This window comes from Cnephaeus nilssonii, assembly GCF_951640355.1.
Source record: "Cnephaeus nilssonii genome assembly, chromosome: 13".
NCBI lineage: Eukaryota > Metazoa > Chordata > Mammalia > Chiroptera > Vespertilionidae > Cnephaeus > Cnephaeus nilssonii.
In genome coordinates this window covers 9097177-9123870 of record NC_137084.1, presented here as the reverse complement: position 1 = coordinate 9123870, position 26694 = coordinate 9097177, and the positions used below count along the sequence as shown (strand labels likewise).

General features: G+C 60.5%; 1 protein-coding gene across 1 annotated transcript in view; it reads left to right on the top strand.

Annotated features, from left to right (window-relative positions):
* ABTB2 (ankyrin repeat and BTB domain containing 2) overlaps positions 1–26694 on the top strand; it is a 141556-nt gene that overhangs the window by 112908 nt on the left and 1954 nt on the right. Inside the window, exons 3-16 of the mRNA XM_079787400.1 lie at positions 903–1116; positions 12404–12556; positions 13776–13941; positions 15755–15844; positions 16371–16472; positions 18254–18350; positions 18565–18700; positions 20284–20513; positions 21715–21893; positions 22272–22377; positions 22569–22671; positions 23024–23114; positions 25241–25309; positions 25896–26009. Of these exons, the coding sequence (XP_079643526.1) occupies positions 903–1116; positions 12404–12556; positions 13776–13941; positions 15755–15844; positions 16371–16472; positions 18254–18350; positions 18565–18700; positions 20284–20513; positions 21715–21893; positions 22272–22377; positions 22569–22671; positions 23024–23114; positions 25241–25309; positions 25896–26009 (1850 nt within the window). The remainder of the gene's footprint in view (positions 1–902; positions 1117–12403; positions 12557–13775; positions 13942–15754; positions 15845–16370; positions 16473–18253; positions 18351–18564; positions 18701–20283; positions 20514–21714; positions 21894–22271; positions 22378–22568; positions 22672–23023; positions 23115–25240; positions 25310–25895; positions 26010–26694) is intronic.

Here is a 26694-nt window from a genome sequence, read left to right as displayed (position 1 = left end):
GTGGCCGCACACAATGGCGGGAGCTTCCTGCCCGGGCTGGGGGGATATTGAAAAGGCTTGACTTGGGCAGAAACACAGCACAGGACGTGGGGCCCTGAGACCCCACAGCCCAGGCCCTGGCTCAGCTCGCGGACTGCGGAGTCCAACAGCCTGGTTTCCAATGTAGACCATGGCCGAGCCCCCTGACCTTGGCTGGTGAACAACCGCCGGGTGCACCGCGGCCTCCCTGTGAGCAGGCCAATGTGTGGGGTCCCTAAGTGTTTGTTTACCGGCTGAGCCTCCATTTCTTCATCTGTAAAATGGGGATAATACGTGGCCCCCAGCATGTTAAGGATCACATCAAATCCTATTTCTAGGGAAGTGAATGCTTAGCACGCAGTGAGTGCCCGGCGGATGACGGTGGTGGTGCTGCTGCTTGATGGGATGGGGATTGAGGCAGCGTCCTTACTGAAGTACCTGGGCCTTCGCACAAGACAGCACAGGGGCGGCCCCTGCGTCTGGCACTGGTTGTGGGAGGCTGGGAGAGGAGGCCCAGAGGGATTCCCTGGGTCAGAGAGCCGGGGCGAGGCCCGTGGGGTGGTGGAGAGAGTGGGGATGTCGAAAAAGAAACCACATTCGCCTGCGCTCCGGAGGGGCGGAGGGGCGGAGGGGCGGAGGGGCGGAGGGGCGGAGGGGCGGAGGGGCGGGCCGCGCCGCCAGGTGTTTCGTTCAGCTGTGTAGGCAAGCCCGAAAGTGAAAGGGAAACCGAGCGATGGCGTGTCTAGGTGACAGCTTCCACCCCCGCCCAGGGCAGACCGTAATTAGAGGGCTTTAGCTGCAAGCATCCTTGGGAGAATGTGGGCCGGGAACTCAGACTTTGTTTTCTCTTTCCTCTCCTCCCTTCTGCCCGCCCCCCCTTGCAGGTGACCTGGTGTCCAGAGCCATGCACCACATGCAGGGGCGCCGCCCCCTGTGTCCTGGCTCCAGCCCCGCTCGGCAGGCCCGCCAGCCACCCCAGCCCATCACCTGGTCCCCTGACGCCCTCCACACGCTCTACTACTTCCTGCGGTGCCCACAGATGGAGTCCATGGAGAACCCCAACCTGGACCCCCCGAGAATGGCCCTGAACAACGAGCGGTAGGGATCTTCCTTGGGCTGCACACATGGTGGGCGGGTGCCCAGTGTGCGTGGACTGACGGGTGCCTGCCGCCCTGCCTATGAGGAGGCGGCTGGCACCGGGTGGGCTGGGATGCAGATGGGGAAGGCCTGGCCCAGGAGGCAGGGGGATTGTTGGACCTGGGCTGAGGTACAGGGGTCAGTGAATGTGGGCTTTGGCCTCGGTCTCGGGTCTGCCGGCTCTAGCACCCACTTCCCAGACTCTTGAGAAATTCAGTTGCCTCTTTTCTAAAATGGGGTGTTCGCACCTCCCAGGAAAGGTGGTGGTGAGAAGCGCGTGAGCTGGTGCTCTGAGGAAAAGCGCTGAGGACAGTGGGTGGAACTGGCCTTCGTCAGTGGTAGCTGCCACCTCTTTTGACGACAGTGATGTCACTGTTAGGGGTTTTAGGCATGTTTTTTGCTCCATCCACTCATTTTACAGACAAGACCTTACGGCTCTGGCAGGTGACCCGATCTCCAGGAGGCGAGTGGTTGAAGAGCCCCAGGATCCAGGCCTGCTGGCTGCCAGTCTAGTGTTTTCTCTATGGCATTCCAGCCCTTTCCTGGCCTGGGGCAGGGAGGCCAGGGCAGGGAGGCCTGGGCAGGGAGGCCTGGGCAGGGAGGCCAGGGCAGGGAGGCCTGGGCAGGGAGGCCGGGGCAGGGAGGCCAGGGCAGGGAGGCCTGGGCAGGGAGGCCAGGGCAGGGCCGCTCAGAACAGATACACAGGTTGTGTGCTGCACAGGGGCCCAGTGAGGGGCGTGAGTGCGGACGCACGTGGGGCCATGTCAGCCTGCAGACAGGACGCCTCATCTCATTGATGTCCCCAGTAGTCCTTCTTCTCTGGTGTAGTGTGACATTTCTTAAAATGTGGTCTCAAGTGTTATCTGAGCCAGGAATACTGCTACTAATACAATTGCTAATACCGCTATTGACATTACTGATATAACCACTGCTACTAACAATAATAATTAATAATGCAAGGACTTACAAATGCCACCGCTAATTATAGCTAGCATCACAGAGCACAAACAGAGACAGATAGCATCTTAAGTGCTTCACTTACTAGCGCGCATTTCTCCCTCACGACCGTGGATCCGTGGGGAAGGGGTGTAAGGATTATGAACGGTGGCTTCTGTGATGGAGTCTGCAGCCTAATGAGGGCGGCAAAAGACAAGAGAGAAGGGAACAGATGAGCGCAAACCAGCAGACGGTGGCGGAGGAGGCGGGTTGCTTGGTAATATCCTAGGTCGGCCCTCAGACCCTGTGGCCGGCCCGATCCAGTCTGGCTCTGCAGACCCTGCGGCCGGCCCGATCCAGTCTGGCTCTGCAGACCCTGCAGCCGGCCCCATCCAGTCTGGCTCTGTCGCTTACTAGTAGGTGGGCATGTCATTGGGCTTCTGTGCCTCAGCCTCTTCTTCTTAGCATGAGAATAATAGTGCCGCCTCCAGGGGCATTGTGGGGTTCATTGAGTGAATGCACGTGAAGCACTTAGACTCGTAAGTGCCTGGCGCACAGTATGTCAGCTGTCACCATCTTCGCCGTCATCGTACTCAGGAGGATGTCCGGAAAGCCTGGAGCAGTGGGGTGGCATCGGGACAGACTGGGACTGGGACTGGGCCTAGGAGACCCACAGGCAGGGTGGCATGAGCAGTGGAAGTCCCAGAAGGACTTTGCTTGTTTCCAAGTGCATACTTCATGACAAATGGATCTATATTTTAAAAACACAAAAATTAGGTGTGGTGTTTTTTTTAAAAAAAAGTCATCACTAATACTTGTTTATCTAGGTAAATGCTTCTTGGGGGGCTTCGAGCATCCTCAGAGGCACCCTGGCTGTGATCGGAGCAAGACTCCTTACCTCTGAGCCTCAGTTTCCTCCTGTGTGAAGTGGAGATCTGAGCAGTGCCTACTCCCCTGGGGGAGTCCCCTGTTCTGGGGAAGTGCCCCCGACACAAGTGAGGTACACCGCGTGGAGAGAGGCGCCTCTTTGTTCCTTTCCAGATGCAGGGGGTGGGGGTCCCCCGTGAGCACTTCCCATAACTAGGAGGCGCCCCGATCGGCCATGTGCTCAGTCTGAAGAAGGGGGCTCGTTAAGCTTTTGCTCAGCTTGCGAAAGTGTTTTCTTACCAGATAATAGAGATGATGGCACTGGTGGCTTTATTCTACTGCCTGTGGCTCCCTTAAATGCCATTTCGAGAAGATTTGCAACGTTAAGCTCTTTTCTCTCTTTTCCTCGTCTCCTTTTTTGCATTAAATTTCCATCTGTTTGCCCAAAATGGCAGTAAAAGGAAGAAGCGTAGCTGTTGAGTGAATTAAGGACTTGTTTGCATGTGGTCCCCAGACTGGCCCACCCAGCAAACCCGGGAGCGACTTGTTTGTGGTCTGCAGGGCAGAAGCTGTCTCTCCCGCTGCCAGGCCTTCTCCACCGTCCTCAGAGCACCTCCCTCCTCCGAAACCACCTTGCTTACGTATTCGCTTTACTTACTTGTCTCCAGAGCAGTGGTTCTCAACCTTCCTAATGCCGCGGCCCTTTAATACAGTTCCTCATGTTGTGGTGACCCCCATCCATAAAATTATTCTCGTTGCTACTTCATAACTGTAATGTTGCTGCTGTTAATGAATCGTAATGTAAATACCTGTGTTTTCCGATCGTCTTAGGCGACCCCCGTGAAAGGGGTCGCGACCCACAGGTTGCGAACCGCTGCTGTAGAGCCTAAGACCATCGGAAAACACAGATATTTACATTACGATTCATTAACAGTAGCAAAATTACAGTTATGAAGTAGCAACGAAAATAATTTTATGGTTGGGGGTCACCACAACATGAGGAACTGTATCAAAGGGTCGCGGCATTAGGAAGGTTGAGAACCACTGCTCTGGAATGTAAGTATCATGGGTTGGCCTTGTTCCCACTGTGTCCTCGGCACGTAGAACAGTCCCTAGCACATAGTAGGGCAGTAAAATATTTTGTTCAGTTAGTGAGATAGGCTGAAGATTGGACGCTTTGGAGTCAACAACCGTAACACGGGGTCTCTGCTCTGCCGTTTACCAGTTATGTACTTTGGGGAAGTTCTTTAACTTCTGAGGCCTCGGTTTCCCCAGCTTTTTAAATGGAAAGTGGCTTGACCTACTTCCAAAGGTTTTGTGGGACCAAATGAGGTCATGTATTTAAAGGACGTCGCACACAGAGTAAACTCTTCACACGTGGCAGCTGCTATTGTTGGTGTAATTAGTTTTCACAAACCTATGGAAGCACTAGAATAACTAAATCTTGTTTAATGCATAAGTAATGCAAAAGCAGCGGTGACTTTAAATATCACAACCCCTCAAAGGCAGGTTTTCCCTCCCTCTCATATATGCCTTCTTCAGTCCCTGCCCTTAATTCCCTCTTAACTCAGCTCGGGCAGTAGCCGGGCCAGAAGACGAGGTAGACCAGATGTCACAGAGGACGAATGCAATGAGGACTATTTTGGACAAACACATGTACAGACTTCAGATTTATCATAACGCACCACCCAAGGATTTCAAAGAACTGAAAACTGGATTTCATCCATCTATTGGTTCAGAGACCAAGCAGTGAGTGGAGCACTTTCTGAAGTTACTGGTGTCCCGGGCCCGGGCCCCTCGCTAGTTGGTTTGGCCACAGACCTACATGTGGTGGGCGGTCCTTGCTCAGTGTTAAGCTTGGGAGTGATGTGCCCTGGTTTATTTCTGCCTGGGCTAGAAGCATCTAGATAAAGCTTTGCAGTTTATAAAGCACTGTAGATGCACAGCTGTCTGACAGATCCTCACATGAGCTCTTGGGGGAGCCATTGCTGTCACTTACAGGCGAGCAGACCGAGGCCTTGAGGAAGGGTCAGCAGGGAACCCAAGGGCACAGCGAGGAAGAGCAGATCTGAGTGCATGCGGGGAGGCCCGATTATAACAGCACAGTGAATTCACACGATCCACGGTGATAGACCCGCCCGCCTCCCAGGAGAAAGGCAAGATGCTGGAAGCCGGGTCTCTCGGTCAGCACCTCCTCCACCCGGCATGGCTGGTGCAGCTTGATCTCAACTACTCCGAGCCTCTTCTCCAACAGACTTGAGTTCACTGGTCCTGGGAGGCCAGGCTGAGGGTGGGTCTCTCTCTGTCCAGCATCCAAAAAGGAACAGGCCAGGGATTGGGGCAGACAAAGGAAGTGGCCGTGCCAGGCATCGGGCTGGAGACGGGACAGCATCCTGGCCCAGCCACTGACAAGTGCCCTGGGAAGCTGCCCTCTGCATATGACTTCCTGTCCCGTTGTTGGGCCCACCGGTCCTCACAGGGGAACTGCCAGGCCCCAGGGCCTCATTCGTTTGGAGTGTTTTTATAACCCGGCAGCAACAATGCCCTTTGTCTGCAGTATTGCTGGAAAACCCCTCTGCGGAGAACTGAGCTTCCTTTCTTAAGGAAGGTCCCTCCGGAGGCTGAGCCGTTGGCTTTCCAGACAGGAGGCTGGGGCAGGAGAGCTCCGGTGGAACCTGGCGTCAGGCGGGCCGCCTCAGGCCTGCTCCTGCTTGCCTGATGGGCAGCTCTTAGCTGTTCCTCCTCCCACTGGACCAGCCGCCTCTGACAGCCGTCTGTGCCCCGCTTGCTACTTGAATATTTGAGATTTGGGGGAAGAAGGCTCTTCAGGGGTCCATGTGCACCCTCTGGCTTCGGGGCCCAGCCCAGCCTCCCGTTCCTGCCGACGTCTGTGGGTGCAGAAGCTGGAGTTTGGGTGGAGCGGTGAGGTGGACCCACTGAGGTGAGCCTCTGTCCACCGCGCAGGCTCAGCATTTTGTGGGGGGCAGTGTGGTCTCATGAAAGATCCAGAATCTTTTTTTTTTTTTTTAAGAGTCAGACAAATCACCATGGGCGAGCTATGTGACCTCAGACATGTCTCCAAACCTCTCGCAGCCTCAGTTTCCACGTTTGTAAAATGCAGACTAATGACAATTCCCGCCTAGCGGGGTGGATGCGTGAGAGGGTCCTGTGTGCACAATGGCCTCATGCTTACTCGGCACATCCAGGCCCTCCACACCTCCCAGCAGGGGGTGCTGCTGCCCGGAAGCCCATGCCGGGGTCCTGCCTGAGGCTGCGGCTGGGATGTGGGTGCAGAAAGCAGGGTCGGCCTGGAGCCTGCACCGTCTTCTCCTCTTTCTCTGGTTGGTTGGGTCAAAGCCACTCGTTGCCATCAGGCATGTCCCCCTTTCACTGTGCATTTCTGTTAGGCCTCCAGAGCCCCGTGCCCCTGCCTCCTTCTAGAAGTTTCTGAAGACTCTTTACCTGACAGTGTGACGAGGTCATCTTTCTGCCTTAGACGGTGGGACGTGGGGAAGGTGGGTGCTGTGTGATTGCACTCAGTGAATCCAAACAGGAATTCCGATCCGGAAACCCTAAACAAACCCTCAGCCCGCTGCACAGCAGGTGTCCGGGGGGTGAATGAAGCAGCTAAGCCAGCGGGTCGGGCCTTGCACGCCTGCCTCGTTGGCAGAGGCGGGTGCTGGTGACAGCGCCCTTGGGAGGGCGTGCGATTGAACAGTCGGAGGCCTTCTTCTGCCTGGCTTCCATATGGTGCGAGAGTGTGTGGTCTCTGCCAGCCACCACAGACCGGTCTCCTGCGCATGGCAGCCGTGGGCCCCGTAGGTGAGGTGTGGCCTGCAGGCGGGGGAGCCGCACCCCGGCAGAGAGGAGAGAGGCCTGCTTTCACACCACGGCATTCCAGGTGTGTGGGCAGCAGCGATACCCGGCCTGCTGGACCAGCTGCTCGCCCGCCCCGCTGCTGTGCTGGCGCTTTGGCCTGAGAAGTGGGTCAGGGGCCCCGGACCTCACGGCTCCCAGGGCCCTCCCCGCCGTGAGAGCAAGGATGCGGGGGGGGGGGGCGTGAGAAAGAGCGGAGGGGCAGTGGCCTGTGTGCCGTCTCCACTGGAATCTCTACCCTCCCGCCCACATGAGATGCCACCCTGGAGTCAGGCCCAGTTACCAAACCATGGCTGTGTCCCCTCCACCGGGCCCAAGGGCACAGGGACAGGTGCAGTACCACATCGGCCCTTTCCCTCCCTGCGAGGCTCGATCCCAGCATCCCTGCTGCCCTCCCAGAGACGGCCTCGCCCCGGTCAGCCACGCTGCCCCAGGAGGCCGTGCCCCGGCAGGAAGTTCTCCCGGGAAATGCTCGTCTTTTTGTCTGGGCAGTGTGTGTGTTTTTCCCTAAACAGAACCACTTGCCAGTACCCAGGCCAACTCAAGCCTCCAAGAATGGAAGACAGAGCGGTTCCCCATTTCACGAGCTCAGGGGCCTGACTCAGAACTCGGGAGCCCTACAGAGCACCTGGAGTGAGAGCAGACCCCCCGGGAGAGGGGGGCAGCTGCGGGCGCTGCCCCGGGAGGGAGACCTGTGCTGCACCTTTATACACTCGGAGATTGGATTTTTTTTTTAAATATATTTTATTGATTTTTTACAGAGAGGAAGGGGGGGGAGGGATAGAGAGTCAGAAACATCGATGCGAGAGAAACATCGATCAGCTGCCTCCTACACACCTCCTACTGGGGAGGTGCCCGCAACCAAGGTACATGCCCTTGACCGGAATCGAACCTGGGACCCTTCAGTCCTCAGGCCGACGCTCCATCCACTGAGCCAAACCAGTCAGGGCAAGGATTTCGAACGTGGGCTGCTGTGCTGAGGGATGGGAAACATCGGTGAGCAAACAGCCCCTGCCTTCAGAGAAACTGCAGCCCAGGGGAGGCAGCAGACAAAAGCCAAACGAATAAAACAATAACAAGATGGGCTGAGGGCTGTGAGGATGCCCTTAGCTGGAGGGAGAGTGGAGACCTACTCCCGGGTGGGTGGGCAGGGCCGGCCTCCCACTGCCTGACACTCAGGTGCCCTCACACCAGGGTGACCAGATGTTCCGTTTGCCTGAGACGGCTCTCCTTACGCCTGCTGTCCTGGTGTTGTTGGTAACAGCACTCCTTTTCCCTCTCAACGGGGCCCATTTGGGTGAAAAATTACATAATCGCTGTGCCTGATGCTCCTCACCCCTAAGAGGAAGGCGAAGGGGCAGGTCCAGGCGTGGGAGGCAGGCCGGTCAGCGCGGCTGAGTGGCAGTGGAGTGTACTGTTGAGGGGCGGGCGCTCCGCCTGGGATCACATCTCAGCTCGGCCACTTACCGGCTCGGCATGACTTCGGGCCACTGACTACACCTCTCCGGCCTCAGTTTCCCCGTGTGTCAGATCGGGACAGTCACAGTACCTGCTTCATACAGTAGACAGGAGGAGTCAATGAGCCCAGAGGTATACAAGGCTTAACACGGAGCTGGGTGCTCCGCAGATGCTCTGTGAACAGCAGTTGTTAGTGTTCGTCTGTTATTCCCGGATGCCCGGGGGCCCGTCCAGGATGTCCCGATGGTCACACACGCGACCTCCCATTCCCGTGCTCACTTTTCGGCTCCACTGGGGCCTGAAGGGCAGTCCCCGGGCACAGGCAGGGACGTCGCAGGCAGCTGGTCCCGGCCTGGCTGTATTCTAAATTTATATCCGTGTGCGTATGTGGACAAGTGAGGTTTATCTACTGCCTCTAATCTGTGCCAGATGAGCTTTAATAAGAAAAGTGTATTCTCCCCACAGAAAGCCCTAAGCCCCGGCTCTAAGAGAAGTCACCTGTCCCCAAACGGGGATTGTGCCGGGGCGGGGGGGCGGGGATGTAGCTCTAGGCTCTGAGGCAGCGGCTGCTGGAGGAGATAGGCCTGGGGGTCAGTAGGAAGATGCCTGCCCAGCTCTGACGCCAGCTGAGCCAAACCATTCTGGTTTGACCAAGCAACTCTAGAAAAATAATGAGTCCAAGATGTGAGTGGGACTAGAATCGCTTCCTTTGTTCTGGGCGTCCAGTCTGACTTCAGTGGGACAACGCTGGTTTTGTTCTCTGCCGACGTTTCGGCTTGGAGTGAGGCCGCGGTGGCTCTCGGGACCCTGATCTTCCCGGAGAAGCCTCTGCCTGTGCCATCATTGGATTGGGGACAGTGTGGCATCTTCGCAGGTTCCGCGGCCCAGAGAGCATGGCAGGGAGGGGCGTGGGAGCAGCAAGATCCGTGAGAAGGTGATGGCAGTGGGCAGTCACGCCCGGGGCTTGCAGCGGCTCCCACTGGAGGTGGGGCCAAGTGATCGGAAGAATTTCAGGAGACATCCTGGCCACCCCCTCCCTTGATCCTCATCGGCAGCCGCCTGGCTGGTCCCTGTGCGATGCTGAGTGTGCTCATAGCTCGGGCTGGGCTGAGATGGAGATGGGGAAACCTTGTCCGGGAGCCCGCCTTCGGCATCCTGGACCGCCCCAAACCCTCCTGGCCTGGGAGCCAGGCCCGCCCGCACCCCAGAGCCCTCTGTGCTCCCCGCCAAAGGTGGGAGTTAAGAAACCGCAGCCCAGTGTTCTCAGGGCTGAGCTCCGCCAGGTCTCGAGGCCCTGCCCAGCCAGTGGGCACATCCGGGGCCTGCCCGAGTATCCTACGCGCGTCCTCGTGGGCGGGCACAGAGGGCACATAGCTGCTGGCCCAGACTCAGCCTGCGGGTGGGGGATAGAGGCACGGGGCCTGATGCCTGGGGCTCGCGGGGCCCATCTGCCAACCTGACTCTTTCCCCGAGGCCCCTGCCCACCTCCCCAAAGAACAGAGCCTCCTTTGAGCTGGAAATCGGAGGCGTTTCCTGTTCTGTGTTGTTAAGACACCGCTTATAGGACTGTAATCCCAATAAATCATATGCTTGCTGAGTGGGGCAGGGTTTATTTTTTTTTTCCAGGCTGCAGGGACCTCTTAAAACCAAGGCCTTAAGAAGTTTATTCTCTTTCCATTTTTTAAAGAGGGAAAATGGCTTTTGCAGACCTGGTCCTGTTGAAGGGCCTTATGAGGCCATTGGCTTGAGAGACTCAGGCTCATCGAAACGATTAATTTAAAGAGGGATGAAGAGAAACCGAGTCGTGACATGTGGGTCTGGTCTCCATGTTGCTGCTGAGCCTGCTCTGTGACCTTGGGCGAACTGGCTTGCGACCTTCAAGGTTGGGTCTGTGATTCCTCCTCTCACCCTCTGCTTGTCGAAGATTCTTTTTCATCTGAGCATTTCCTGGATTCCCTCCCCCGTGGCAATAGCTGCCTTTTTATGCACAAAGACAAATGCTACCAGTCGGTCCCCTTTTAAGTGGCTCTGTCATAGCCGGGACTGAGCAGATGCGTTTGCATGAACACGTGGGGCTCGTAGGTTAGGTCGACAGTAGCTCTTGGTGCACGCAGGAGGTGCAGGCCCCACGCAGGACTTCCACGCCCACCCCACCAGCACCTCACAAGTTCAGGACCCTCGGCCCGAGGTGGGTCCTTCCCCGGTGCGGGGTTCCTGGTAGCCAAGGCCGCGCGCCTGCACCACCAGCAATGGTTTCCAGATCACAGTCCACATCACGGTCACGTTTGTTTTCTCTCCGTTCTGAGGTGGATGGTGCAGGTGGTGGGCAGCTCGCTTGCAGGCTTTTGCAAGCTTTGCCTGTTTATACTTGCGGGGAGGGGGAGGGGGGCTGCGGAGACAGAATTGTCTGGGCCTGAAGAGGCTGGAGCTGAGGCACTCAGGAGGACCAGATTCCCATAACCTTTTTTGGTTGTTACTGTTAATGTACTTTGCCTATCACCAGGCACTAAAATAGCAATAATAGTTGACCTTTACCGAGAACTGACCGTGTGCCCAACACTCTGCTGAACACCTCACAGACGTATTTCTTGTGAGGAGGTCCTAGGAGTTGTACCCATTTTGCAGATGGGGAACTGAGGCTGAGGGAGGTGAGGGAACCTGCACAGGGTCAGTTTAATTCAGTGGCCGTGCCCTGGATTCCCACCCAGGAGTCTCCCGGCAGAGCCCATGCTCTTGGTCACTGGGCAGTCCGTGAAGTAACAGCAGGAGGGTTCTACGGTGGCAAATAGAAACACTGTCCTCCTGTAAACCAAAAGGTGTGGGTTCCATTCCCGATCAGGGCACACACCTAGGTTACAGGTTCGATCCCTGGTTGGGGCGCGTACAGGCGGCAACCGATCGAAGCTTCTCTCTCACATCGGTTTCTCCCCCCACCCCTTCCTTCCTCTCTAAAAAATCAATGAGCATGTCCGTGGGTGGAAAACACCCTTCTTTAATAGGAAAAGAGGCCAGGGAGAGGGATGATCTGCCCCGGGTTGCAGAGCCAGTTTGCTGGGCACTGGAACTTTCTCCCCGTGAGGATGCGGCAGAGAAGGCAGGTAGGACTCTCAGATCCCTGCCAGACGTGTGTGTGCCATGCTCATGCACCATTCCAGGACTGGCCAGCCCGCGTGCCCACAAGACCCAAATCCACCCCACACCCACTGCTCCTGCCAGTCCAGGGCAGCCTGTCTCAGGGATCTGGCAGCAGTCCCCCAATGGGGCCGGGGAGCCCTGGGGTGTCAGAGACTCCGGGAGCTCACAGGGCCCAGATGATTTGCATTGTAACGTGTTACTTGCCTTTTACTCCCGATGTCGTACGAGGGTCCAGGAGAGTTTCCTAGAGGCGTGGGACACGCTGTTACGTTACTTCTCACTGACGTCTGATGGGATCTGAGCTTGTGTATTCAGATGTTGTAACGTTTTCTCAGTTTTCATTGCTGATACAGTAGTTATCAATAGAATAACACACACGAACAAAAGCTCTCAAAGACGATTGAACAAAAGCTCGTTTGTCAGAGATCGAGGGGGATCCTGAGACTGAAGCTCAGGGAGCGGCTGCTCCGAGGTGCCAGGCTGCTCTCGGGCCCTGGCCCTGCAGACACCTGCACTCTGGCACCGGAAGGCTTCGGCCGGGCACAGCCGAGGGGAAGGCAGACGAGGGACACAGCCTTTTTCTTTGGGAGGGAGCACAGCGGGGAGACGCTGGGGGCGATGCAAACATCAGCCCTTCCCAGCCTTGCTCCTCCGGGGCCCTTTCAGCCTGGAGTTAGGGCGCAGCTGCGGCCCAGGGAGTTTTTATGGGGATTTTCCAGAATGTCCAGTAAAGCGGGCCAGCGCTTCTCCGCGTGCCCAGTGGGCTTGAAATTACTGGAAAGGAAGCAGTGACCAGGAACCCCCAGGCCAAAGGTAGCACGTTACCGAGAAAGCCCGTGAATCGCTTGTCATTTTACTTCCCCATGGACCACAGGCCGGGGGCGGGAGGCCCAGGAGAAAGGCCTGATGGTCTGGTGTGTCCTGGTGAAAGGCAAGAGCCTGGGCCTGACCCTCTCTCTCTGCCGCCTCCTCGCAGGCCCTTCATGCTGCTGCCACCTCTGATGGAGTGGATGCGCGTGGCCATCACCTACGCCGAGCACCGGCGCAGCCTCACCGTGGACAGCGGCGACATCCGGCAGGCGGCCCGGCTGCTGCTGCCCGGCCTGGACTGCGAGCCCCGGCAGCTCAAGTACGGGCTCAGGGGGAGCGAGGCGGGAGGGCCCCGGCTCCCTGCCCCCCCTCCCTCGTCTCCTGGAGGTTGGGAGGGGCAGCGCGGACACTGCTGTCGCTCTGGCCTTGGCCGCTCTCTGGGGGCCTCTCCTGCAGCCGTGGGTCTGGTGCCCAGAATACCTGGGGTTAGGGCAGGAGAGCTCTCGCCCGCCATCTGGCTCTCCGGGGTATTTGGGGGCGGCAGCAGTGGGTCCTCTCCTCTCTTCCTGTAACTGCCACTTTCCTGAGCACTTCCTAGTGCAGGCACGGCGCGGCGCCTTCCTTCCTGTGTGCATTGCTCGGTCCTATGGCAGCTGTAGAGAAGAAGGGGCTATGATAACGCTCACGTTACAGGGAGGGAAGCTGAGACGATTTGCCCCGAGACGCCCAGTCAGCCCGCTGGCTGTGCCCGGTTTGAACGCAGGTCCACGTGGCCCCAGCGAGGGCTCCTCATTTCCGTCCCGATGTGCCCCTCTCGGATGGGTCTCCAGGCCCCAGGGGAGGTCCGTGTGGCCATGCGTGGCCCGTGAGAGCCTTGCAGCTTTTGTTGCTGTTTTTGACCGGCCCAGACCCTAGTTACGGCCTCCTCTGTCTTCCTGGCGAATGCCCGATCTCCTTCTGGAAGTTAAACTCCCGACACTGTGGCCTCACACGGCTGCAGGCCGAGCCGCCCTCTGGCAGCCCGCAGGGCCCGGTGGAGACGCTGGGTTTCCTGGGAGTTCCCTGGGTAGGGGGCTCGATGGCAGTGGGGCTCTGGCAGCTCCCTGTCATTTCAGTCCTTCTGGCCTCACCAAGAAGCCTCGAGGGGAGAATGTAATGCTAAGAACCAGGACTTGGCCACCACACCACGCTAGGGGCCCAGTGAGGCCGTCTCCGTGGCCCCGGCCCAGGCCAGGCTCCTCGGGCAGCCCCGGTAGATCCTTCTAGAGGGCACTCTGTTTCCGGGCCATGGGCCGTTCCCCGGAGCTCCGAGCACGCCTGTGACACGGCCGTAGACCAGCAGAAGTGTGTGCTCATGTCACTGAGCACGACCAGGCCAGTCACTGCTGCTGCGCCGGCAGGTCCCAGTCCTTCCCCCCCCACCCGTCCGCCTGCCGCACGCCCGCCGGGCACAGCTGTGTCACAGCTCCTGCGAGGCCGTGTCCCAGCAGAGCGTCCACACACGGCCACGCTCACGCACGTCCGTCCTTCCTGCGCAGACCCGAGTGCTGCTTCAGTTCCTTCCGGCGGCTGGATGCCCGAGCGGCTACCGAAAAGTTCAGCCAGGACCTGGGCTTCCGCATGCTCAACTGCGGGAGGACGGACCTCATCCACCAGGCGATCGCGGCCCTGGGCCCCGACGGCGTCAACACCATGGACGACCAGGTGCGTTCCGAGAGCTCCTCTGTGCAGGCAGCTCGGAGGGGGGGAGGGGGGGATGGGGGGGGACGGTGTCTTCCTGTCGAGGCCCAGCCTGTGGCTTCAGACACAGCGTGGCCATTGGACAAGCTCCTCTCTGAGCCTCCGTTCCCTCCCCTCCACCACGGGGAGAACGGTGCCTGCCCCGTGGGGTTACGGTGCGACGTGGCCTCTGGCACGTGGTCAGTGCTCAGTAAGCGGTCATTCTGGGTTTTGCTGTCCACATGCTGACGACGATGATGATCCCTGGGGTCTATTAATCAGCCTCTTTCGGTTTAGCCGCTTTATGTTCCTGAAGTAGAGGCGGCCCAACACAGAAAAGGGAGTTTCCCCTCACAGGGCTCCGAGCCTGCTTTAAACTCCAAATCGTGTACAGATGTGTGGAGGAGAAAAGCCAGGCGTGTGTGTGTGTCGGGGGGGGGGGGGGCAGGGGGGGGGAATAAAACAAAGCCAAATTTCCGAGTTGGCTTTTCTCCGAATGCCCGGTCCTGTGTGTCCCTTGGCCTTGGTATTTATACAGGGATCTGTGGGTAAACAGCCCTCTTGCCCATGATTAATCTCAGGCCATTTCTGTATCTCTGGGCACGAGGCAAGGATTTATGAAGCAAGGAGATGTTGTCTACACACAAATAACCTAATAAATAACAGTGCGGGCTCCAGGCAAGTGCTTGCCAGGATCCAGCTGAGGAATAACTCTTTCCACCGCGGCCTCTGCTGTTACTGGCCCCGGAGAAGGTTCCGGCCAGGAGGCAGCCCGTGCACCACCCACCTAAACCCCAGGGGGGCTGGGCCTCAGCTCCAGGAGAGCTCTGAACGTCTCCGGAGCTCAGGGTGTTACAGGAAAGCATCTCCACCTCCCAGGAGACGCTGCAGAGGGTGAGCGTCACGGCCCCGGGGCCTGGCCTTCGTCTCCGCTGTGTCCCTCGTGTGAGGCTGTGGGCACGTTAACCCCCCTCTCTGCCCCTCACCTGTAAAATGGGGAGAATAACAGAGCCCCCCTAGTTGGGGTGTCATGGCGATTAAATGAGAAAATGCATGTAAACCACTCGCACGGTGATTGGCGCGCACAGGGCCTGGGTGGGCGGGGCGGTGGCAGTTGAATGCAGCCGCAGTGACAGTGCTGATAATGACTTAGCTCAGGCGAGGCGTCCCACCCTGCAGTAAGCAATCTGCACAGAGTAATTCACGCTCTTGGCAACAACCCTGTGAGGAATGCTCTTCCCATTCCCAAGATGCAGAAACTGCCAGCCGGTGTGGCTCAGTTGGTGGAGCACTGGACCACGCACCAAGAGGTCACGGTTCGATTCCCAGTCAGGGCACATGCTCAGGTTGCTGGCGCCATGCCCAGTGGGAGGAGTGCAGGAGGCAACTGATGTTTCTCTCTCTCCCCCTCTCCTTTCCTCTCTCTCTAAAAACCTATAAGAACATATTTTAAAAAATTAAATTTTAAAAAAGATAAACTGAGGCACAGAGGGGTACGGGCAACTTGCAGACGAAGTTTACAGCTCCCCATGGCAGAGGTGGCCTCGCACCTGCGTCCGGCCCCACGGCCTGTGCTCGTCAGCACCTGGGGTCCTGCGGTGCTCATGGAAATGCCCCTCCTCGCCCTCCAGGTGCCCTGTGCCCGCAGGCCCCGGGGAGGCCGGCACCGGGCACAGGGTCGCTCGGATGAGCAGCGGGGGAAGCAGGACCCTTGGCTCTGGTTCTGGGCAGAGGCCTGTGGCATATGTCCCCCCATTCTGCTTCCTGATAGTTTCGCTTCTGCCTTTGGTTCCCGTAGGGGATGACGCCGCTGATGTACGCCTGTGCTGCTGGGGACGAAGCAATGGTCCAGATGTTGATCGATGCTGGAGCAAACTTGGACATCCAGGTGCGTAAGCCCCAGAGCTGCCCCCAGGCCCCTAACCCAGCAAGGGAGCACCACAGGGTCTCCATCAGCCGTGCTGCATGCTGGGTGCAGAGTTTTGGACAACTGGGTAGAGGTGTCTCAGGGTGAAAATCCAAGGTGCATGGAGATCACAGTTAGCAAAGATTTGGGTTTTCTGAGAGGAGGGTGCTCAGTGGGGGAGTTGAGTGGAGAGAATGGCCACGATCCTGCTGGCACCTTTTACCCTTTATCAACCTAATCCCCATCCCCAAGTGCTTCTGGATCTGCCTTCCTCTGAGGCATCAAGTGCTCCCTCTGCCCAGGGCAGACATCACTAATTGAGCATCCTTTTGAGCCTTGTCCACAGGGTGCTCCAGGCAGACATCACCAATGGAATGTGGAGAGCACCCGAGTTAATTCCTAGTCACCATCCCCGCAGGGTACCCCCTTCGCTCACTCAGGTGCCTGTGTGACCTGCCCGGGAATGTCACTCACCCAGGAAACACGATTGACTGTGGTCTTTTCCCAGGTTCCCAGCAACTCTCCCAGGCACCCCTCCATTCACCCCGACAGCCGGCACTGGACCGCGCTGACGTTTGCTGTGCTGCATGGACACATCTCTGTGGTCCAGGTGAGCTCCTGCCAGGTGTGCCGTGCCTGGGCTGGGCCCCAAGCAGAGCCGCAGCCTCAAGCAGTGAGCCGTTGCCTCGGAGCTGGGATACAGAGGTGCTGCCTAAGTACCTGGTCAGCAGGCAGAGCCCCACCTGGCTTGTCTCGAGGAGAGGGCTTCGTGTGAGGATGGGGGGCGGGGGTCAGGAACAAGGCCCAGGTCCAAGCAGTCCGGCACGTTGGAATCTGTGCACCTGCTGTTCTCTCTCCGCAGTCGTTCCGACCCCTCGCTTTTTCTACTCCCTCACGAACCCCCACAGCTGCCTCTGTGCCGCGGCGCCCTCCCAGGTCTGCCTCTGCCCGTTAACCGCCCGAGTGCCGCTTTCCTGAGGCAGAACTCACCTGTCACAGCTACTGAGCCAAGCCACGCTGTTGGCCACCTTGGCCCAGGGGCTGTGACAGGTGTGGATTCGGGCCTGGAAGGGGAAGCTGTGGGCAGAGCAGCATCGAACCCAGCCCGGCACCAGCCACACTGCCACTCGACTCCCAGACTCCTTTGCTCCTCCGGGATTTGACTCCTTCCCGGGAGTTCATGTAACACCTCAATGTCCACTAGAGTGTGAGTCCTCTGAGGGCAGGGGCCATGTCCAGCCTGTTCACCGTCCTCGCGGCCTGGCCTGTAGGGGGGACTCAGGAGCTGGTGGGTACCAGGCTGGCTGCCACATCCTGCCTGCTTTCCGGTTGCTGCCTCCTGAGCACCTGAGCACAGTGCCGGCCTGGCCCAGGCTTGCCTGGTCTGGTGCCCAGTTTCGCCCAATGGGCAGTGCCCACCTCCACCACCTTGGTGCACGGGCTCTGGCACTGGTGCCTGACTGGTTTCTCACTGACAATGGTCCCGCTGACGGCACCCCGGCTCTGTACACACTGTCCAGTCAGCCCGGACCCCCCACCTGGTCTCCAGGTGAGAAGCAGGCGGGGTTTCCCCAGACATCTAAGCTCAGCTCTGAGGGTTTGGTCTCCAGAAACCTGGGCGGGCGGGGGGGAGGTGGCTCCCTCCACAGCAGCCGGTCAGGAAAGGTGAGACGGAGCTCAAAGTCACCTGGTGGAGTCGTGCAGACGCCACCCCTGCCCAAGGCAACGCGGGCCCAGCTCAGCGGGAACTGCCTGGTATCTGTTCACCCAGCCCCTGGCCCCTGGCCAGGCCTGCCCAGAACGGGGAGGCCTCCTGGTGTCCTCGACAGCAAGGTGGTGCCGAGCCCCACCAGTTCCCGCCTCGGGTAGCTCACCGAACCTCTGATGAGAACTCTGAGATCCACCGGTTACTGAGCCCCTGCAGAGAGGGGCGCCCCATTTCACTTAATCCCCAACAGTGCTGCGAGCAGTCCCCTCCCATTTTCCAGATGAGGAAGACTGAGGCTCGGAGTTGGGTTGCCTGCACTAGCACTCGGCTCTTTCGGACTCTAACACCCAGGCCTTTCCACCATCTCTGCTGCCTCCCAGAGCCTCCGTTCCCCTCAGTAGATTGGGGAGGGGAGGCAGTGCTTTCTACGCTGCTCATCTGCATGAGTTCTTGGAGGGTCACTGCGGGCGTAGCTCCAAGGTCCCCACAGCTTAGGGGCCTGGTCCAAGGCCACAGGGAGAAGGCGAAGATTCTAGAAACTCGTAGCCCTGAGCAGAACCTGGAGTTCTGCCATTCCGATTCCTCGGCTGCTGGTGAGCTGGGTGGAGTCTGACCCCACAGCCTCCTGAGGCACATGCCCCCCTGGCCCCCCACACTTACGTGTCCTCCCTGTGCCCCGACAGTTGCTGCTGGATGCCGGCGCCCACGTGGAGGGCTCGGCGGTGAACAGCGGCGAGGACAGCTACGCGGAGACGCCACTGCAGCTCGCCTCTGCGGCTGGTAGGTACATGCTGCCCGCCCTGCCCAGCCCTGCCCTGCCCAGCAAGGGTCCCCACTGCCCCTCCCCACTGTCACCCACACACGTGGACCCCTGGGGTGAGCCTCGAAACCCTTCCTCTGGGCCCTCTGGCTGCATCGCCACGCTCGGTGCCCGGGCAGGCCCGGCGCAGTGCCGTGCGTGGTGGGCACGTGCTCAGTCCGCCTTGTCTCTTAGGGAACTACGAGCTGGTCAGCCTGTTGCTGAGCCGCGGCGCCGACCCCCTCCTCAGCATGCTCGAGGCCAACGGCATGGCCTCCTCCCTCCACGAGGACATGAACTGCTTCAGCCACTCGGCGGCCCACGGCCACAGGTACCCGCTGGGTTCCTGCCCCCGTGATGTGAGGGCACAAACCAGGCCTCGGGAGCCTGGATTCCCCAGTGGGGAGCAGAAGGGCTTGGCTGGAGATCTCGCCAGACCAGGAGGGGGGTCCGGCACGGGAGCCCAAAAGCTGGAGGGTCCCCGGCAGACCGGGGACTGGAGCCTGAGGCTCCGGACGCCCAGCGCAGGCCCCGTTTCCCTTGACTCTGCCCTGCGACTGGGGCCGCCTCTGGGCCTCGGCCCTCCCATGCTCTGTGGAGGTTTGGAGCCAAGCGGCTCCCGACGCTTCCACCCAGCAGATGGCTCGGCCACGCAGAGGCTCCGGGGCTCTGGGAAGGCACGTCCTGCCCAGGGCAGATGGTAGCCGGGCTGGCCACGCCTGCCCAGGGGTGTGACGGGCAGCAGCAGGCTGAGGGCAGAGCCATTAGGCAGCTCCCGGGGAGCAGAGGGAGACAGGAAGGAGGTTATTAGAAGGCAGAGGCCAGGTGGACGCCTGCTTCCCATTCCAAACACTGATCTCAAAGCCAGACGGTGCCCTCGCTGCGGTCCGCTCCCCCAGAAGGCTTTCCTTCTGCACCTGCTGGCCCTGCCCCCACACTCACCCCCTAAACCAACCTCGCCCTCAGCGACCAGCTTGCACATCACGGCCCCTCTACCCACCCGGCGCCTGTATTTCCCCCATCGCAGCCCCCTCACCTGCCTCACTCTCTGGAGTGACCCCGGTCCTGCAAGAGGTCTCTGGGCCTGAGCTGGGCTGCCTGGCACAGCCTGGCCTCCATCAGATGGGGAGGGGTGTGAGGAGGAAGTGAGCACCCAGGGACCTTGGCCCTGCCCCAGCCCCCCCCCCCCGCCCCCCAGGCCTGAGCCGCAGGATGTGACAGGACCTGGGGCCTGGAGCCAGGGGTCGGGTCTCCACATCTGCCCACTGTGGCCTCCCGTTGTGTTCATCTCCCCTAAATGAGTGTTCACGGGGCCTCACAGGCTGCAGTGCCAAGTGTAGGGGGACGTGCTCCGTCGAGTCTGACGTTCTACACATTCGTACGTGAACGAATTCTGTATGACGTTCGTCTTCACGTTCTTGTTAAAGGGAGGGAGTCCGTATGCGCACGGCTGTGCCGCGGACACTCCGTGTAAGGCTGGGCGCCGTCTCAGGCTGCCGTGGGTCAGGCTCTGCATTGAGGGTCACTGGCCCCAGGTGAACTCCTGGAGAAGGTGCTCGACGCCTTGTTCTGCAGACAAGCAGTCAGGGCTCAGAGACGTAGAGCAACCTGGTTGAGGTCACACAGCCAGGACAGCAGGCCTGCCGGGCCCCAGAGCCCAGGACTCCTCAGCAGTACCAGGATGGCAGGAGGGAGGGGTCCCCGCGGCCTCCCTGCCTCGCCCAGTGGCTGGGGCCGAGAGGCACTGGGACCCCTCTCCACCCCACCCCCCGGCCCCACCTGCTTGGGTGGGCAAGATCATGAGTGCTCTGTGCCGTGGGTGTCCCAGAGCAGGCCCCCCAGGCCGTGGGGCACTCAGTGGACACCGTCCGTGGCGGGACCTCAGGCCTCATCCCCTTGGCCCCTTGCCCACAGGAACGTCCTGCGGAAGCTCCTGACGCAGCCGCAGCAGGCCAAAGCGGACGTGCTGTCCCTGGAGGAGATCCTGGCCGAGGGCGTGGAGGAAAGCGACGCGTCCAGCCAGGGCAGCGGCGGCGAGGGGCCTGTGCGGCTGAGCCGGACCCGCACGAAGGCCCTGCAGGAGGCCATGTACTACAGCGCGGAGCACGGCTACGTGGACATCACCATGGAGCTGAGGGCACTGGGTGAGGCCCGGGGCATGCACATGCACACACACACACACACACGTTCTGCTCTTCAGCAGGCCTGCGGGCCAGGCCTGGTGTGGGCGGCCAGGACGGGAGAAGCCCTGGGCCCCAGGCAGTTCCTCTGCAGGGACCCGTCTTGGCTCAAGCCCTCGGCCCTCCATGGCCCTGGTCATGGCCCTGGGAGGTGCAGCCCTGTGAGCGTCATAGGACCAGGGGTCAACATTTCTGATCAACTAGACGCTCTCCTGCCCCCTCGCCAGCCGCCTCCATTCCCGGGTTTGCCAGGCTGTGGGCTGCTCCTCCGGGGAGGCTGGCCACACAGACCTGGGCAGGCCGCAGCCGTGCCACCTTGGCCAGCGCTGATGATGCTCATCTCAGGTGACCCCGTGCAGGAAGCACGGCCTGGTGCCGCTCACCGGGAGCACCCGGCACAAGATGGCGTGTTGTTCCTGTCACGGGGGCCACACACACACACACACACACACACACACGCACACACGCACACACGCAGTGCAGGACGGAGAGCAGGAGGCCACGCTGCCTTCTCCCAGCTCCCCGGCCAGGGTTCTTCGCTGTAAAAGGGGTGTATCACTCCCCCTACAGTCAGTCAACCGAGGATGCTCATGCCACTCACAGCGGGTCCAGAAGTGCAATCAGTCCCTTTCTGCCCCGCAGTTCTCTCTCTGGTTACCGGGAACAGTACTCGTTTGGTCAGGACCCTCACAAAGCAGCTTCACCCGCTGTGGCCCCACCCACACGCCTGCTGGGATGCGCACTCACAGCCGTGACCTGGGCGCCGGTGAAGCCGTGTGATGGGGCAGGGTCACCTCGGGCTTCTAGGCGGGTGTGGGGCCCGTATGTCCTGCTTTCATGAATGCGTCCTCCCCAGGACCTCCGGGGCCCACGGGCAGCGGGGCCAGTGGGGCCCCAGGCTGAGCTGTAGACGCTCAGAGCTGGGCGCCCTGCATTTGGGCCGCAGCCATTCCTCCCCTCATCCGACGAGGACCTGGGTTCCCTGACCCCTCAGGGCGCCTGTCAGGGAGAATGGGTGCTTTCCTCCCACGGCTGCGCTGAGGGTGCTCAGCACGCAGGATGGGGTGCTCTCGCTCATCCCGACAGCCTGCCAGAAAAGGGGGCCAGTGTGGGGCGGGCTCGGGGGTCTCGCAGGGAATGACTGCCGGCCCCTCTCGCCCGCCAGGCGTCCCCTGGAAGCTGCACGTCTGGATCGAGTCGCTGAGGACCTCCTTCTCCCAGTCGCGGTACTCCGTGGTGCAGAGCCTCCTGCGGGACTTCGGCTCCCTCAAGGAGGAGGAGTACAACGAGGAGCTGGTCACCGAGGGCTTGCAGCTCATGTTCAACATCCTCAAGACCAGCAAGGTGAGTGTCACGGGCAGCTCCCACCCCACGCTCAGGAGGCCTGCGTTCCGGAGCCCGCAGCCCTGAGCCAGACCACAGGGCAGACACGCAGACACACGTACTGCCCACAGGCAGGCAGACACGGGGACTCCCCCACACACACCTGCCCCACACCCACTCGCGCTGCCTGGCTGCAGAGGGCAGAGGCCACGCGTTCGTCTGGGCTGGAGGCTGGCCAGAAAAGCCATGTGGGGCGGCCGTGGGGCAGGAACAGGCATCATCGTGCCGAGGCAGATCCAGAAGGAACAAGACAGCGGCTGCTCGAATCCTGAGCTTCTGAAATCAGCCTGACGTACCCGCCACGGCAGGCGGGCTAACGGGCTCTCTGCCTCCCCACAGAACGACTCCGTCATCCAGCAGCTGGCCGCCATCTTCACGCACTGCTACGGCAGCAGCCCCATCCCCAGCATCCCAGAGATTCGGAAGACCCTGCCGGCCCGGCTAGGTGAGGCCGCCGCCACCTGCCAGCCCCGCCTCACGGACCTTCCTCATCTCCCTCCCTCGCGCCTTTGTTCTCCTTTCCCAGCTGCCAGGGCCTGGCCTGTTTCTCTGTTCTTCCCTCTGAACCCCCCCCCCCCCCCGCCCCCCGGAGGTGGGCTCCTCGGTCATTTCCCTCCTTCCTTCCCTTTCGCACAGATCCTCACTTTCTGAACAACAAGGAGATGTCGGATGTGACCTTCCTCATGGAGGGCAAGCTGTTCTATGCACACAAAGTCCTGCTGGTGACAGCGTCCAACAGGTGGGTCCAGCCCCCGGGTGACCAGCGTGCATCCCTGAGCCCCCTCCGCCCGCCCACAGGGGACAAGGGGCCGAGAGCACCGAGGTCATCGTCTTCATTAGAAAACAAATATTCTGAACGAAAAGCCCGTTTCCTGGCCACAGGTGTCGTGGTCATTCCTGTGGGGACAGAACAGGGCTGGGCCCAGCTGTCCGCCGGGTGATGTAAAGTGTCACTCACTGAGAATTACTCCGGGAGCGCGGCAGTAATGTTTAAATCGCTCCGTCCCCGGTGACCGGTCAGGTGATGGATGGTGCCATCGCGCATAGTGACAGAGGAAGTCACGTCCGCCTGTTTCGTCCCCTCGCTCCAGGTTCAAGACGCTGATGACCAATAAATCAGAACAGGACGGCGACAGCAGCAAAACCATCGAGATCAGCGACATGAAGTACCACATCTTCCAGGTGGGTGGGTCTCGGTGCTGCACGCTTGGGGGGGGCGCCGCGCGTCAGTCACAGCCTTCCACCGCAGCCCGTGTCCTGCTGCATCGGGGCCAGGCCGGAGCGTCCAGGCCACGGTAGCCGTTCCATGGTGTGGTTGTAGCTTGAGGGCCTGTCTCAGGTGCTGGGCTTGAGCCCCTGGGCGAGGGGTCTGGGCTCACTGACACGTGTGAGAACAGGCACGCCCCGTGTGCGAGCCTCGGGGCTCAGCAAGCTCCCCCAGCGGCACCTCGACCTCCGAGGTGGGTGGTGGTCACACGCGTGGGGACTCACAGTGTCGGCTGCGTCAGTCCCCCAAGCCGTGCTGGCCGAGCAGAGAAGGGCATGAGGAGGCCATCCTGTGGTGGAGAGCAAGGGCAGGGCTTTTGATCTCTGCGCTTTGGAGAGCAGCAGAGGTTACATAATGGAAGCTCCACAGCTGGCTGCCAGGCGAGGTCAGGAGACAGGCTGGGACCTCAGCCGAACCCCAGCTGAGAGCTCCTTTCTGGAAAGTGGCGACTGCAGGTCTCTGGCTGCAAGTCTCTAGACTGAGGTCCAGAAGCAACGAGTGTGGGGGTCCTGGCCCTGCACAGCGCAGGCTCGCGACCTAAAGGGCGAGGCCAGTCTCCCAGAAGCCCCGTCTGAAATGGTTCGTCTCCCTCGTGCCCTCACTAGTCATTCGGGTGCCGGGGAGACGGCAGGAAACAGGGCCCCTGGGCTCCAGGAGGCAGGGCGTGAAGTAGGGGGACAGGTGGGGTGGGGGAGCAGCGGATCCTGCGGGGCCCTTCCCGGAGCACCCCGAAACTGCCTGCTTTGGGAGGAGATGACCCACGTCCTCCCTGGGGAGTGCCAGGCTGTGCAAAATTCATCCACCTCTGCCTGCGGCCACCAGCCCCTCACAAGGCCCTGAGGGAGCGGCTCTGGTCTGGCTCCTGTGGACTTTGCATTCTCGTGCCCTCCGGGCACCACAGATGGCTGGGCCTTGCCAACACCAGCTCTCCACATGCAGCAGGCGGCTGCCTTCCAGGCCAGGAGCGAGCTCCCAGCCCACGCCCCGGGGCCCCTCTTGCCGAGGGGCTGCCCTGAGGCCGTCTTTTAGCAAAGAATCCTGGGAGATCTCTCCTGCCCACCTGCTCCATCCCCAGCCCAGGGCCTTTGGTTTTGCCCCGATAGTCAAGCCGTCTGGCTGGTGCCCAGATGGTGAGGGGCAGGCACTACGTGCCGTGGTGAGATCACCATGGAGCCCCACTCCGCAGTGGGGAGGGACTCGTGTCTCCCGGGCCTGCCCTGGGCTGACACGCGGCTGGCCAGACCCCTTCCCTGCTCCTCCCCCAGACCCTGTGGTGCCTCTCCCAGCCTGGGGCCCGTCCGAACAGAGCCCGACTGTGCCGCCGGAGCTGTTTACGCTCACACTTGCCAGTCCCCTGCTGGAGCTGTTTCTGCAGCCAGCCCGGGCCACTGCCCTCCTTCCAACGGGGAACCTCCCCAGGCTGCAGCGTGAGGGCAGAGCTGGCACTCAGGCCTCAGCAGAACTGGACAGAGCTCCCCTCCTGGCCCACCAGCCAGGTGCCCTCGGGCCCGACTCCGGAGGCTCTGTGCATTCTTTCCAAGATCTGGCTCTACCTCCATGAGGAGTCCCGGCACAGACAGGGGAGCTGAGGCGGCTTCTGAGGGTAGCCAGCTGGACTGCCGTCCCCTCAGAGCCCACCTCCCTCCCTCCCAGGCCCGTATTTAGAATTTAGGTAAAAGGAGGAGGATCAGCATGGTACCTGGTGCACGGGGAGGACTCTGGTGTGGGAGTCACGGGGCCTGAGTGGCCTAAGTCACGCCAGCTTCCCTCCTCGGGCCTCCGTGTCCGGCTGTGAAGAGATCTCCCCTCCTGGGCGCGAGAGAAACCCTGGCTGACGGGAGTCAGGAGAGGAAGGTCTGGGGTGGACTTCTGAGGTTGCTCTCCATGGAAAACACACACTTGAGTCTCAGCTTGAGTGGGATTTGAAGGACGGGGGCCTGGCTGGGGTCCACGGGGAGCAGCTGGAGTGGCACTCGGGGGGCCGGGTGAGGACATGGGCACTCGGGTCCACTTGGCGTTCACACGGCCTTTCTCGCTGCAGATGATGATGCAGTATCTGTACCACGGAGGGACGGAATCCATGCACATCCCCACCGCCGACATCCTGGAGGTGAGGCTCTGGCCGACTCGGTTGGGCACGGGGCCCAGTGCCCACCTGTCAGGACACCTGCCAGGTCTCAAGCCCACCGTCAGCCTTTGGAGAGAGGAGGGGAGGGAGGTGGCCTCTGCGAGGCCCTCCTGCTTCTCTGCTGGTCCTTTTTGTGTGTGACAGGAAGGGCCCTTCTGGGAGGCTGGGGAGTTGTGCGCCCAGGGAGCCTGACCTCCTGGCCACACCTGGGGGTTAGGTTAGGAAGGGACTCCCCGTGGGGGTGGGAGGCCCTGGAGGGTTAGAAGATGGCTGGGCCTCCCCCTCACCTCCTCCCGCGGCACCGGGCTCGAAGGCCCCGTGGACAAAGCGTTAGCTTCGTGTTGCAGCCCTCCTTAGGTCAGAAATCCCAGCCACCATCTGTCCGTCCTGTGCCACCGGGTGTCCCCGCAAATACTCAGTTGGCTTAGGACAGAAATTAACCAAGGCGCTGGGACGTGTCCTGCTGGTGTGGCGGGCCTGGAGGTTGGGAAGACGCAGCACCTTTCTGTCCTGTGATGCCTGGGCCCCGGCCTGGCCCCACATGCCCAAGGCGCTCTGCCCCCCACAGCTGCTGTCGGCTGCCAGCCTGTTCCAGCTGGATGCCCTGCAGAGGCACTGCGAGATCCTGTGCTCCCAGACCCTCAGCGTGGAGAGCGCCGTCAACACCTACAAGTACGCCAAGGTGAGGACCGCCGACAGCCCTCCGCTCCACCCAGGCGCCTGGGCAGTGCCAGGAGCTGAGGGAGGGTAACTCCCTCTCACCTGAGGTCACTGCTGTCCGGTGGGACCACGTGCAGCGTGGGAGACCAACATGGCTCCCGGGTGTGGGGCCCGAGTCAGATCCAGTCCACGGGCCTTGGTTTTCTCCTCACCCTGGTCTCTGTATCTCTGTAATCTTCCCCCATCTCAGCAAATGGCATGACGACCTGCGCAGACTCAGGAGTTACATCTGATTCTTTAAAGAAAAACTCCCACAGCTAGGCCCTCTGCCTGCAAAACATCAGCAGCCTCTCCCTGCACCGTTTCCACCATTACCTCTCGACTGCTGTGCTGGCCTCCCCTCCGCACTTCCTGGCGCTCACCCACAGTGCACAAGCCTCTGTCACTCCTCTCCTTAAACTCTGCCTCCGGGCTAAATAAAATCCTACCCCTCACCTGGGGCCCTGCCCACATCTCTTCCGATGCCCCCTCACCCCACGCCACCTGTCTCTCCGCAGCTTGTTCCTACTCCAGCGCTCTTGCGAGAACCACCCCCTCCTCTGGGCGGTCCTTCCCATGCTCCTCATCCGCTTCCTCCCCGGCGCTGACCCTGTGCCGTTACCTTGGCTTCTCTGATCCCCCAAACTAGACCATCAGCTCTAAGAGAG